This window comes from Gouania willdenowi, chromosome 22, assembly GCF_900634775.1.
Source record: "Gouania willdenowi chromosome 22, fGouWil2.1, whole genome shotgun sequence".
In the NCBI taxonomy this organism is placed as follows: Eukaryota; Metazoa; Chordata; class Actinopteri; order Blenniiformes; family Gobiesocidae; genus Gouania; species Gouania willdenowi.
Window position 1 is genome coordinate 25,468,664 of NC_041065.1, and position 12,762 is coordinate 25,481,425.

Below are 12,762 nucleotides of genomic sequence, written 5' to 3' on the forward strand. Positions count from 1 at the left end.
TTGTAAAAGTTTCAAGTGTACTTTACATTTTGTGTATTTACTCTGTACATACTGTATCCCAGTGAAGGCTGTGTGAGACACAGTTCTTGAGCTTTACTCCACAGGCTGCGCTGGCACATTAAAATAAGTTCCAGTCACCAATATGATGTTGTTGAAAGTTTACTGATTAGGCTAAAAATAATGTCACACACTTTTGCTGGGGTAGACAGTAGCATTCCCGCGGTCAAAAAGGAAAACCAAAAAAAGCAGTAATAAAGTGGGCATTTTGGAAAATTCCATTTATCCTGTTTGATTTGTTTTAATAATTATCTGTTTTGATCTGTCCTGAATGTGTGTCTACGTATGCTTAAATGACAGCTGAGGCTTGTTTAATGCTTGGTTGCGCTCCACCACAAATCCACACTCAGATGTGCGTACATGAGATCATGCCTGACACGAGATGTGATCGTAGCATACGCACACGTCATAGTTGATAAATGACGTCCAATAAAACCATTCAAACAACTTAAGAAAACACAAAGCTGATGTATTATATATTCTGTTTTGCAGTCGGGGAATATTTACATATTTTACATATAGAGAGGCAAATCAATGTGTTTCAGTAAGCCTCTGTTTTGTTGAGTACATCGGGTCAAAGTTCTTCTGAGGACTGCCAGTAAGACAGTTATAAGCTCAATGGGTTCAAGTAGATTAACGAAAAAGTCAACAACAAACTAACGTTCAGCAGATCAGAAACAATCAATTATAATTCACCGCAGCAGTTTATCAGGCCTGTGTGTCTGCAGAATAATCTCAACCATAGTGTGGAAGAATAAGGGTGCAATTTTTTTGCTTTTTTTTTGGGGGGGGGGGGGGGGGGGGGCAGTCATAGTTTCACTGAGAAGGAGCTTCCACACGAGCAGCCGTGATCAGCCTGTGGATTCTTCAGCACTTGGAAGGTGGCGCGGATCAGCTCCTGACTGAAGTCCACCGTGGCTCCTTTAACAAACTCCAGGCTGTCCTGGTCCACGATGATGCCGACGCCTCCCTCCTCGAACACTCTGGTGAAGAAGAAGAAGAAGAAGAAGAAGAAGAAGAAGACGAAGAAGAAGAAGAAGAAGAGCAGATATGGGATGAGCAGACGATAAAAGGGAGGATAGCGAGACATGTAAACGGCCTCCTACTCACTTGTCGTCGTCGCTTTTGGTCTGATCTACAGAAAACATGTACTGGAACCCAGAGCAACCTCCTCCCTCCACATGTATCCTCAAGTACTCGCCTTGTTTCATGATCTCCCTGAGTCTCTGCAATGAACATATGGGGTATATGGAACAGGATGCAAAAACATACTCAATAGTTCAATAAAAATCTTATCTTTCTATTTACTATTTCATATCAATCTGATGTTTAGATTATTCTAGATCAGGGGTGTCACATTCATTTTTTTACGGAGCAGTTTCATCCAAAGTGGGCTGCAGATTTTAGGCGGGAAAATTATCAATTTCAACATTAATGTGCCTATTTGAACTTCTACATACAGTATAAATTATATTTAAAGTATGTAAGGCAACAAAAATATACAAGCAAAAAATTACATATCTGTCACTGCAGGACCTTCATTTTACGTTAAATTACGTTAAATATTTTAAGAAAGGTTCAGTGAACGCAATTGAGGTATAAAATGTAGTCAGGTAATAATTAAGGTTTTTTTCTTTAATTTTAATTTCTCTTTAGAGCCGAAATGGATGCTCTAAAGGGTCCACCAAGAATAGAGGATTTTAAAAACCACAGAAATTGGTTGAAAGTTGCAAACTGGAGTGGCTAAAAATGGAAAGAAAAAAGTGGTAAAAAGGGTTGAAAGTGTCAATATAATATTGGCTTAAAAGTGTCAGAAAAAAGGGGGGGGGGAGGGGCTTAAGGTAATGTAATTTAAAAAGTAGGAACAAGTAGTTTAAACTTGCAAATAATGGGCATGAGAAATGAATGTGAATGTTGTTAAATTGGCAAAAATAAGCATTGAATATGGTGAAAAGAGGTTAGAAGTGACCATAATGGCTCAACATTAGTGCTATATGGCATATTTGGTGTTGTTGCAGAAAAAGGCTAAAAATAAGCAAAAATGGGCTCTAATTGTTGAAAAAATATTCTTAGTTTCTTGAGGGCATCTGGCAACCCCCTCCCAGAGTCTCAAGACCCCAAATAGGGTCCTGACCCCAAGGGTGAGAACCCCTGGTTTAAGCCACTGACCTTAACACAGGAGGCGGTGAGGTGCACTTTATCATCAGAGGGAGGCGCGTGGTCCTGGATGGGGACACTACTGGAGCTCAGAGGCCTCAGCAGAGCGTGTGATCGCTCAGGGACTTTAGTTGTGTTTAGGAGGACGGGGGTCCTGAAAAAACAGGACCAGGTCACATGACAGCAGCAGCAGCAAACGCTTAGGTTGTAGTTCAGGGGCCACATTTGATCCTTTTAAAATCAATCTTGGCTGGAACTGATTAATGATTGCATAAGCACATAAGAAATAGGAACATTTGAACAATATTGCACCTTACTTGGTACAGATCATGGATAATTTTCACTCAGCAAATAATTCAGTCACAAACAGATGTAACTATCAGATGAATCAACTAAATGATGTCAACAGGATTATTTCTTTAGCTGATGTTTATAAATGGGCATAGGACAGGTGTGCATTGGATTCTTAACGGGCCGAATTTGGCTCGCGGGCCTTGAGTTTGATATTTTGCACAATTTAGCAATAATCGCACAGAATTAAATCGACAAACACACAAATTAGCCCCTAAACACTTCATTTAAACTCACTACGCGGATAAAGTGATCGTTTACCTGGCCAAGTTGAATAATTTTGACTTTGACGCAGCTAACATCGCTCCTCTTACCAATGACATTTTCCATAACAAACGTAATGACGTAGATGGCTGACGTAACCCAACGCGCTCTCTCATTGGGGGACGTGTATCAGCGGAATGTGATTGGCTAGTTTTTCTGTCAATTCACGCCGCAGCAGCAGCGTCACAATAGGTGGAGTAACCTATGTATGGTTCTGCGTAAAATCGACGCCGTAGCGGCACGTAGCGCTATATGTAGACAATAGGCTGTGTTTGAAATCGCGCACTTTGTGTGTTTTAAATGTTATAAATGTCCTAAACTAGGCACTACTCGCACTAACTCTGACGTCATAAGAAGTAAGAAATACCCGGATGTTCATATACCTCAGTTTTGTCTTCCAGGGTTTTAAGATGTGTCCTGAGAGGTTTCACTCTGGGTATAAAGAGCTCATTATGCAAAACATTTTGCGTCATCAACATCGCGTGATACGCGGAAATAAAAGGATCCGGTTGTTGACTCGTGACTTTCGGCAGAAACGCGTAGGTACAGTTGTTTCGTTTGTTAAATCAAACATTCTTTGGAGTATGTGTGTTTTAAATGTCTGTATTTTGAGAGTAAAAGAGAGTTTGCTGACTTTATAATTGTGCTCTTGTTCGTGTTGTAACGTGTGGGTGTTAAAGCAGAAAACGACGTCTCAGATCCAGAGATCTTAAAGTTTTTAAAAAGGGGAACTATCTTTAAATCACATGATTGAACGCTTTCTGCTGACTGTTCAGAGTGTGTTTTCTAAAACTGCGATGTTTGACTGTGTTGTTCTTTATTCCAGGGTGACAGAAAAGGGAAGAAAACATGCATTCCTGCAGCTTTTTCGTCGCTTTGCTCTGCCTGATGGGATTATCTAGTGCAGACCCAGTGAAATTCGTTGACTGCGGTAAGCCTCACATCACCCATTGTGTATCACTGGCTTGTGTCATTTCAACAGTATTTCCAAACCACACTGGGAAAACAAACAGTGTTAGAATACATTTAGATTCATTCATTAGTGTGTATTGCAACACTAACGTGTGTAGTATTTCCCTTTTCCAGACATTGTAGTTTTGTTATTCTTCTATTATTTTTTCAGTCCAGTTTTGGCTGCTTCACAATTTGTTTGACACCATTGTTTTAATACAAGTGTGTAAAACTCATGGTCCTTTAAATGAGGTTTCATTGCCTGTGGAATAATTGGACACAGAGGGGAAATTTTCGAGATAAAAAATGACATTTTCTGCTTAAACTTCTAAATAATTTTCCAGTAGTTTCACTAAATATTTTTCTGTTTGGTTGATTTATTTATTCCTTTCATGAAAATGCGAACATAGATTTCCCATGTACATCAACTAATCAGTCTAATCAGAAAAGAGCTGTAAAGAGAATAAAATTATTATATTTCTGCCCCTAATCGATACATAATTGATGACCCCACCAACCTTCCGCCATCAATCTAAACAATTTTTACAATTATCTTATTACCCTAAAATGACAAATCAACATTTTCAAAAATCACCCTTTTTGTCCTATAATTTTTCTTTAAATTGACAAATATTTGACAAACCTTCACATCATTTTCTTTCTCCATTCCACAGCCTTACACCAACGACAGATATGCACATTAGTCTTGAAGTAGTACGAGCTACTTGGTGCTTAAAATCAAATTTCCTCCTGTGATCGTCGTCATCCTCAGACGCACTCACAAATCATCTTTGAACACACTCTGGCAGTATTCTGCTTTTGGCTTTAAACACTAATGTTTGCAGTTAAATTATGTCTTTACATTTTAATAACCCTGGTTTGATAAGTAAGAAAATTGTATGGTTTCCCAAAATGGAAAAGAGGCTACAAGGAAAAAAATGAAACTAAAAGAACGTCATATTGAGAATGATTGCTCACACTCACCATCAGTGTTCCCTAGGTTAAAGGACAACTTCCTTAGCTTAAAGACAACTCAAACGCTCTTTATCATGGCCACCACTTAAACACTTCCGGCAGTTAAGGAAAATTAGATAGGAAAGGAGATAGAAGGGACTATTCGGACGCAGTCCAAGAATGAATCAACTGTCGCTCCTCTCTGAATCTTATTCTCTAGAACCTCCATACTCTGCCTGTGGTTGTAACTGCAGTGTTGATGACTCACTTTCTGGTTACTCAGAATTTCTAGCTCAGGAATGTTACTCATTTTAGTTCAAGGGCCACATACAACTCAGTTTGACCTCAAGTGGACTGTACCAAAAGCATATTTATGATTCTGTGAAGGAATAGGGACATTTTCAAACAAAATCCTGAATGTTAAGCTTTAACTTTGCAACAACTTTTCTAGAAATTTGCAATGTAATTTGCCAGAATCCTGCTTGATAAATTGCGAGAATTTCCAGGTTATTTGAAAATATTTGCAATTTAATATTACTGTAAATAATGTAGCACTGCAACAACCAACATATTTTATCTACAACTTGTATGATGTTTTTTCCATGTGCACTGCACTATGATTCCATGTTGGATCAATTTAGTGGTAAAGGCCATGGAACGTATAAACTTAGGTTTTTATATTTGTTTGTTTTTTCCTACAGGCTCCACATCTGGCAAAGTGACCATTGTGGACATCACACCCTGTCCCAGTCAGCCATGCCAGCTCCACAAAGGAGATTCCTACAGTGTCAACGTGACCTTCAGCAGTAGTGAGCGCTCACTCATTTCATTTTTATATAAAAAAAGGTTTATTTAATGAAGGTGAAAATTAACAGACCTATACGTTTGTAGCGGTGGATAGCTCGTCGAGCACAGCTGTGGTTCATGGGATCCTCGGTGGTGTTCCCATTCCATTCTCTATTCCTGTTGGTGACGGCTGCAAGTCTGGAATTCAGTGTCCCATCCAGCAGCAGCAGATCTACAACTACCAGGCTACGCTGCCTGTGAAGACGGAGTATCCCTCAGTAAGTACCAAGGCTGTGCAATTAATCCAAATTTGATTTCGATTATTTCACTAGACGATTACAAAACAACATAATCGAGAGATTTTTTTTTTTTTTAAATTATACGCGTTTTATTTGCTAAATAAAACCAACTTCCATGATTTAGGATATCTACAAGGAATCATGTTTGGCACACACAAGGTAAAACAAAACGGAACATACTTGAATAATATTTTAATTAATACTTTGCATCTTTTCATTTCTTTGCATTCAAATAATATTTTTTTTTTTTTGTGCAAAAGTGAACATATTTGATTTTTAGTGTTTAAAGGAATATATTTTACATTGTTTTGTACAAAAAAATAAGTACATTTTTGGTTGACGAATAATCAAGATTTCGGTTGTGACTTAAATAATCGTTATTCATATTTTTTCTATAATCGAGCAGCGCTAGAAAGTACAGCACATCACTGATGGTTTCTCCTTTTCCTTGGTAAATGGTAATATCAGTTGTCGTTTAAATTTGCATGCCTGGTGTAAGAAATATCCTAGTTGGAGTGTTTTTTAAAGTCGCACAGCCGTCATTTCATGAAATGTGACCTTAGTCTAGATCTAGCCTATCTAGATTCCAGCAGTGTGTGTGATCAAGACATTTTTATGAGATCTGAGACACGATCTGATTGTCTTCATCTAGACGTCATCGAAACTTGACAAATCCTGAATGAAATAGTCCTGTTTGTGGCTTTTTTAAAAATGTTCTTATTGCTGGCCTTTTTACATTGTGTTTTAGTTTGTGAAAATGTCATTAAACTGCAAACCTAGCCGTTGAAATGAGTTATATTGTTACTTTATTAAAGGCAGGCTAGTAAAAACAATGAACAATAAAAACAGGTTAGTATCGCATACAGTACTAAAATAGTTCCATTCATAGTTTGTGTTTCATGCCTGTTTAAGTATTCGTGCTCTGGCAGATGGAGATGGTATCTTTGTGATCAACATTCTTTCATTTCCTGTTTATATTTACTGATAACTCATCTTTTTTTTGTTTGTTTCATTTCAGTTGAAACTGGTGGTGGAGTGGGAACTGAGAGATGACAATAAGAATGATTTGTTCTGTGTCAAGTTCCCAGTACAGTTGGTTTAACATGCCAAGCAAGTGACAGTACCTCCGTGCAGAATTCCCTGTTTTATTTTAAGAACAGATATGTGGAACTACTGGTTCTGAAATTTTATTGTCTTGATTCTGAGAAGTGATTTTTAAAAAAATAAAATAAAAATATTGCACAACCTAAATGCACATCTAAAAAAAAAAAAAAAAAAAAAAAAATTCTAATAAGGCACATTTCTATCTTATGAGATGAGTACGTTTTTAAGATCTTTAAAGTGTGAGTGGTTGCCAACTGTGAATAATCTCCTCTATAGTACAAACATCTCATTGGATGCATGCCTTTTTTTTTTTTTTTTAAAGAGATTTCTTACTAATATTTTCACTGCTACTGTTGATACTGTAAAGATTAATAAAACAATTGCTAATAAATATGCACAAGTTATGTTTGGAAAATGACTTTGTACATTTTTTCATTTTGCTGTCATATATACAGTATATATACTAGTGCAGTGCCTGTAGGAAGTATGTCTTGCTATAGAAAAGTGGGAGGTTAAGTAGCTTTTTCATGGATGGTTTCCATGGGAGCTTCAATTCCCTTTCTTAATTCAGAATCAAAGCTAAATCCTTTTTAAACTGACCTTGTAAACACTCAATTCCTAATCCCAATTTAATTCTGAATTACACAAACGCAATGTATTTATTATTAGTCACCTTAATTGCAAATGTTGCTCACTGAGGACACCTGCTGGTCTATTTACGGAGTGTTTTTATTTTATTTTTTTAAAGCCCTTGCAGTCACTCATGTAGATTCTTCTTTTGTGCATTTTTACGGCGGATGGCAACCAAGGCAAGGAGCATTACCGCCTAAAGATTCTACGCAGCTTCTAACTTATGAATTACCATGACTACCTGTCAACATTGAGCTGTGCTTCATTAAGACATTTTTATGAAATAATTCAATAACAGTATCTATGCAGTCCAAGCAAATCAGACGTTGCACACCCTTGAACCAAGCAGCAGCCATGTTGAAAGTTTCAGCTCTCTGTCCCTGAACCGCATAGATATTTGAGCCACAGACAGACTGAGATTCCTTGCTTTATAGATAGAAGATGGATAAATATATTACTAGATTGCTTGGTTAATGGGTAGTTTTTGTGAATGCAATTACGTTCGTATGGAAATCGGCGTCATCGAGCAATGCAGCACAAAGTTAAAATGAGTGAAGCACAGTTTAAATAACACAAGAATGAGTTCATGTATCTTCTGTTGTCCTACATAATAAAAGTAATGAGTCTCGCTAGCATAATCAAAGTCAAACATTTACAGTGCATGAGTGTCCTGTACCTGTATAGTCACCATATAAACACACTTTCTCACATTAAGTCCAACCTTATTCTTTGTATTGGTGTAAGCAAAGGCCAGCAGCAGAGATTTACAGTAGAAATGTAAACTGGAATCAGGTCTTGTAAAAGAATAGAAAACTGAATAACCATGATGAGGTCATAAAGATCTTTAAATTCTCATTGGACAGTGATAAGGCTGAAACAACCAAAGGATCTGGGATTTCAAAGTTTACTTAAAATCACAGCTTTGGGTGAAATTATCAATGCAATGTGTTTTTAAAAACACTCTAAACTTGGAAACAGACTCACACTGAGTGCAGCGATACTGGTAAATGATTGAAGCTATATACACAGCTTGTGGAAACAGCAGCTTGATTTAAAAAAAAAAAAACACATTAAACGGCAGTTAATGAGTTTATTTTGAGTGAAAGTAAAGATTAAGGCAGTGCGTACTTATATAGCAGGAAAACTTTGGTCCTTTCACACAGATGCCTGCTGACAAACACTAGCTGAGTATGTTTGAGCACATGATGGTCATAAGGTCACAGCTTTAGTGAAAGCAGGTCAAAGAAGAAGCAAACAGGATGTTTAATATTACCACTGGCTGCACTAATCTCATATGTTCAATGAGGACAAAAGGTGCAGGATTCCTAAATATTGTGCTTCCTTCAGAAATCTGGAACACGCAGAGAATAAAAACCTCTTTGCCGTTAAGTCAACACATTGTTGCGATCGATTCCGCACAGCCAATCAACAGCAGTCTTTAAATGCTTGTGGCATGAATTCCCTGAAAAATGTGAGGAATTCAAAACGAAGCCTGCGTTTGGATGTCACACAATGAGCTGCTAAGAAAAGAGGGTGAGGCTCGTATTTTAACTCCAGTTTCGTTTGTGCGACCTGCGCAGATGATTTCTGTGCTTTTAGTTACTGTCCGTTTTGTTTGAGCCTCTCCAGACGCTGGAGCAGAGCGTTTCCAAAAGCTTCTCTGTAGCCTGGACTCAGCGTGTCCAGGAGGGAGTAAACGGTCTCATAATACTGGGTGCTCAGCTCCTCGTCCACCTGGTCAAAAGCGTAGCCCACCACCTGCAGGGGAGGGATTGGATTTCAATCAATATCATCAAACTTGGGAAAAAAAAAACATTTTGTCAGTATATACTGTATTATTTTACATAGTATCTCTTGTAATTAGTGGGATGAAACTGTATTTAGTGTCTCATGAATGGATTTATTTCAGTTTTTATCATTTCTATCATTATTTATTATTAGTATTTTTAGCTAAAAATAAAAATGATAAAATCCCATATTTTTAATGCTTTCATTTGTAAATCTCTCCCCCATTTGAGAAACTCTGGCTTAAATACTGAGTTAGTGTTGCACTTGCAACAGAACAGGATTTACAAGAAACTGCAGATGTATATAAGCATCAGACAATAAAACAAGCTGATCAAGATATAATAAGTAACCTGGTTTAGGGCTTACAGGAGACAAACAGTACGAGATCATGGCTGCAAAGGTTAAGCTGATGAAGAAAAGTAATATAATGAACAAACTTTTTACAATTAAATTGTCTTTTTTGCAAGATAAAAATGTCATTCCTCTAAATATTGCTTCAGATACTATCATTTATTTTTATGTTTACTTTTTATTGTATTTTATATCTTTAGAACATGAATCACTTTAGTCAGTTTCATTATGATTTCCATTCTTGTTTTTCCACATTTTCAAGAAAATTAATTCTGCGTGTTTACCAGTTTTACACATTTTAAATTTGGAATGAGTGTAGGTTTATTTAAAGCTGTAAACACTATATAATGACTAGGGATGTCCCGATACAACTTTTTCATTTCCGAAATGAAACCGATATTGCAGCCTTACATGTCGGCCGATATTGATCCGATACAATATCAGCTTGAATCATAGATATATTTATTACTTTTTATATATATATATATATATATATATATATATATACATAATTATTACTTATTTTGTAGTGTGGAATGTTAGAAAAGTCTTGATCAAGTGATGTTACTCAAACAGAGAACAATAGTCAGCAACAGTAGGTATGAGAAAAACTGACCCATTTATTTTTAACCAATTGGTTACAAACATTTTTCCTTCAACATAATATCTACAGTATTCTACAAGTGAATAAAATAAATCAGAAATTTGACTCCAATATTCATTTTCAGGTTGATATCGAACCGATATTCGATATCGGATCGGGACACCCCTAATAATGACAGACAGGTTTGACTGATTGGTTGAAACCTAAGGCCTTTGTTTCACCCTCATATATATAGTCTGATAGTCTCTTACCCTGAGCCCAGCCTCTGTGAGCTCCAAACAGTAGCGATTTCCTTCCCTCGTTTCTACATTGATGTACGCCACGTCCAACGCGCTGCTGAGGTTTTGGGAAACGTGCATTTCCGTCACAGCAAAGAGAACATCATCGACCACGGCCTCCGCCTCCAATCTCATGTCCTTGACGTCACTCAGCTCCACACAGTCCTCTTCGAAAGGACAGACAATGGACTCTTCGGGTTGGCAGTCTATCTCCATTCCCTACAACACATTACACACAAAGTCTTATAGGGGTGTGCGTAGCTCACTGTTAGCATAGCTTAAGTCTGGTTCCAGAATGGTGCATAACTATCTGAACATTAATACCAAGTAAAGTAAGAAATAAGGACATACTGAGATAGAGTGTGATATTTTATTAATATGTGGAAATGACCACATTACCTATGCATATGGGTAAATAAAGTAATGAAAATGAATTGTGTTATTTATTAGATTTTTTTGTATACTTTATTATCTCACAATGGAGAAATTCACTAACCATTCCTTGGGGAACAGTTGGCAGCCATTTAGAGAAATATATTATAAGATAAATAAATAAAATGAAGATGATGATGAATAATTACATGATGTCATTGAGTTTGTTTATACAAGTTTATTTTCTAATATATATATATATATATATATATATATATGGATATTTTCTAATGTGTTGGATTCTCTAAATATATCACTTTTTGTGGTGAAGTACTGAAAAAACTCCCATATATTTAAATAAATATATAATATTTTTTTTAAAATCCACATTCAACAAGAAACTGTTTGTACATAATGCATCAAATGTGTGTGTGATTTCTTTTTTACAAGCATTGGGATAAACAAACATTCATGGATGCCTGCAGTCTGTTTTACACTGTCACGACTATTCAAAGGATCTACTCAACACATTTTAAATTGAACAGCTACTAATTAAATAATAATAAAGGTTAGTAAACATTATAAGGCATATAGCGCCACCTGGAGGACGCCCTTTATCCCCTGTGTGCTGTAGGTGATTATTAGAAAGTACAATAATAATAATAATAATAATAATAATAATAGTGTGCATGAACTTTAATATTTTGAATTAAGACATGGATCATGTGTCCACAAAGATTTCCCCACAGACTGAGGTCAGCTCTGACGTCACAGTCTCCAAAAAGACATCATTTTGTTTAAACTGAAGGTAAAAATGACCATATAAAGCATGTTTGTTGTGATGATGAAACGCAGCCCATTTTCTCACCGAGTCTTCTCTGGTTGACGGTGGAAGCTTCCAGTAAACCAGACTCTCCACGCGCTGTTCCGGAACTTTCCCAGACTTAAACACAAACTACTGATTTCCACTCGCCGGTAAAAGATGCTAATTTGTGCCAATACATGGGAAAATTTTGCTAAAAGACGCCGGCTTTTAGTATTGTGGTCGACTGAGAAGACCCTTATCCGCCATTCAATGACGTCAGTACGTCATGACGTCACTCCGCCCCTCTGCGCGACATTAAAAAAACTTTATTTAAATTAACTCAAACGTACAAGCAAATTAACATTACGAAGAATTGTATAAAAATGAACACACGTCCTTAAATTGAGCGTAAATAACACAGTACAAATGTGAAAAAACGTTTCTCAAAAACAAACAGAAAACCAAGCAAACATTAAGAATGTAAAAAGGCTATGTTGTGTCTATTTAACCAGCAGTTCAAAAAGCGTCTTACTTTTTTTTGTTATTAAATTAACATTTAGTTTTAATGATAGACTTAGCTTATTGAGGCAGTAGAAAATTGGCTATTGTCATGAAAAATTAATTTAGGATTAAAAAACCCTATTGAAATCAATGTTTAAATAAGACTACTTAGCCATTTGGGTTTTGATTAGTGTCTAAAGATTCATAATCTGTCAGATCAAGTAGGTTTTATTCGTTATGTTCTTCCAAATACAAGTCCAGTTACATTAACTTTACTTGTTTGTGTAGAATAAAGTTGATCACCAAGTCCAAACTAGACAAACACTCATGGCTTAAACTTTAACCCCAAAAAATCAAGAAAACATTTTTTTTTTCCAATGAAAATTCCCTCAAAGACTGAAGGTATTTTTTTAACTATTTCAAAAATAAAAATAAAAATAAAAATAAATAAATAATAAATAATTTTATGTGAAGTGAAATAACCTGGATTATTGGTAATGAAGAAAATAC

At 36.3% G+C, this 12,762-nt stretch overlaps 3 protein-coding genes across 4 annotated transcripts; 1 reads left to right on the top strand and 2 right to left on the bottom strand.

The window, feature by feature from the left end:
- Window positions 1-505: 505 nt before the first annotated feature.
- isca2 (iron-sulfur cluster assembly 2) lies at window positions 506-2,952 on the bottom strand. Its single transcript, XM_028438274.1, has 4 exons — window positions 2,827-2,952; window positions 2,227-2,368; window positions 1,168-1,283; window positions 506-1,040 (listed from the first exon to the last, which is right to left on the bottom strand). The coding sequence occupies exons 1-4, from the start codon at window positions 2,943-2,945 to the stop codon at window positions 866-868; spliced, it is 552 nt and encodes a 183-aa protein (XP_028294075.1). The 5' UTR covers window positions 2,946-2,952; the 3' UTR covers window positions 506-865.
- A 344-nt stretch (window positions 2,953-3,296) lies between these two features.
- On the top strand, window positions 3,297-7,079 carry LOC114456205 (NPC intracellular cholesterol transporter 2-like). 2 transcript variants are annotated; one of them, XM_028437828.1, is made up of 5 exons: window positions 3,297-3,372; window positions 3,656-3,760; window positions 5,436-5,543; window positions 5,626-5,798; window positions 6,838-7,079. In XM_028437828.1, the coding sequence occupies exons 2-5, from the start codon at window positions 3,679-3,681 to the stop codon at window positions 6,919-6,921; spliced, it is 447 nt and encodes a 148-aa protein (XP_028293629.1). In that variant the 5' UTR covers window positions 3,297-3,372; window positions 3,656-3,678; the 3' UTR covers window positions 6,922-7,079. The 2 variants fall into 2 exon arrangements, with proteins under 2 accessions (XP_028293629.1, XP_028293630.1); XM_028437829.1 differs by having other exon boundaries at window positions 3,313-3,368.
- Window positions 7,080-8,635: 1,556 nt separating this feature from the next.
- gskip (gsk3b interacting protein) lies at window positions 8,636-12,042 on the bottom strand. Its single transcript, XM_028438481.1, has 3 exons — window positions 11,815-12,042; window positions 10,548-10,793; window positions 8,636-9,311 (listed from the first exon to the last, which is right to left on the bottom strand). Exons 2-3 carry the CDS (start codon window positions 10,788-10,790, stop codon window positions 9,153-9,155), a joined length of 402 nt encoding a protein of 133 aa, XP_028294282.1. The 5' UTR covers window positions 10,791-10,793; window positions 11,815-12,042; the 3' UTR covers window positions 8,636-9,152.
- Between the last annotated feature and the right edge of the window lie 720 nt (window positions 12,043-12,762).

Excerpts from the sequence above, each read along its gene's own strand:
- isca2 (XM_028438274.1), bottom strand. The coding sequence starts at position 2,945 with ATGAGAGAGCGCGTTGGGTTACGTCAGCCATCTACGTCATTACGTTTG. Across the intron at positions 2,369-2,826 it reads AAATTATTCAACTTGGCCAG|GACCCCCGTCCTCCTAAACA; the intron begins GTAAACGATCAC and ends CTGTTTTTTCAG. Across the intron at positions 1,041-1,167 it reads ACCAAAAGCGACGACGACAA|AGTGTTCGAGGAGGGAGGCG; the intron begins GTGAGTAGGAGG and ends CTTCTTCACCAG.
- LOC114456205 (XM_028437828.1), top strand. The coding sequence starts at position 3,679 with ATGCATTCCTGCAGCTTTTTCGTCGCTTTGCTCTGCCTGATGGGATTA. Across the intron at positions 3,761-5,435 it reads AGTGAAATTCGTTGACTGCG|GCTCCACATCTGGCAAAGTG; the intron begins GTAAGCCTCACA and ends TTTTTCCTACAG. Across the intron at positions 5,544-5,625 it reads CAACGTGACCTTCAGCAGTA|CGGTGGATAGCTCGTCGAGC; the intron begins GTGAGCGCTCAC and ends ATACGTTTGTAG.
- gskip (XM_028438481.1), bottom strand. The coding sequence starts at position 10,790 with ATGGAGATAGACTGCCAACCCGAAGAGTCCATTGTCTGTCCTTTCGAA. Across the intron at positions 9,312-10,547 it reads TCACAGAGGCTGGGCTCAGG|GTGGTGGGCTACGCTTTTGA; the intron begins GTAAGAGACTAT and ends CCTCCCCTGCAG.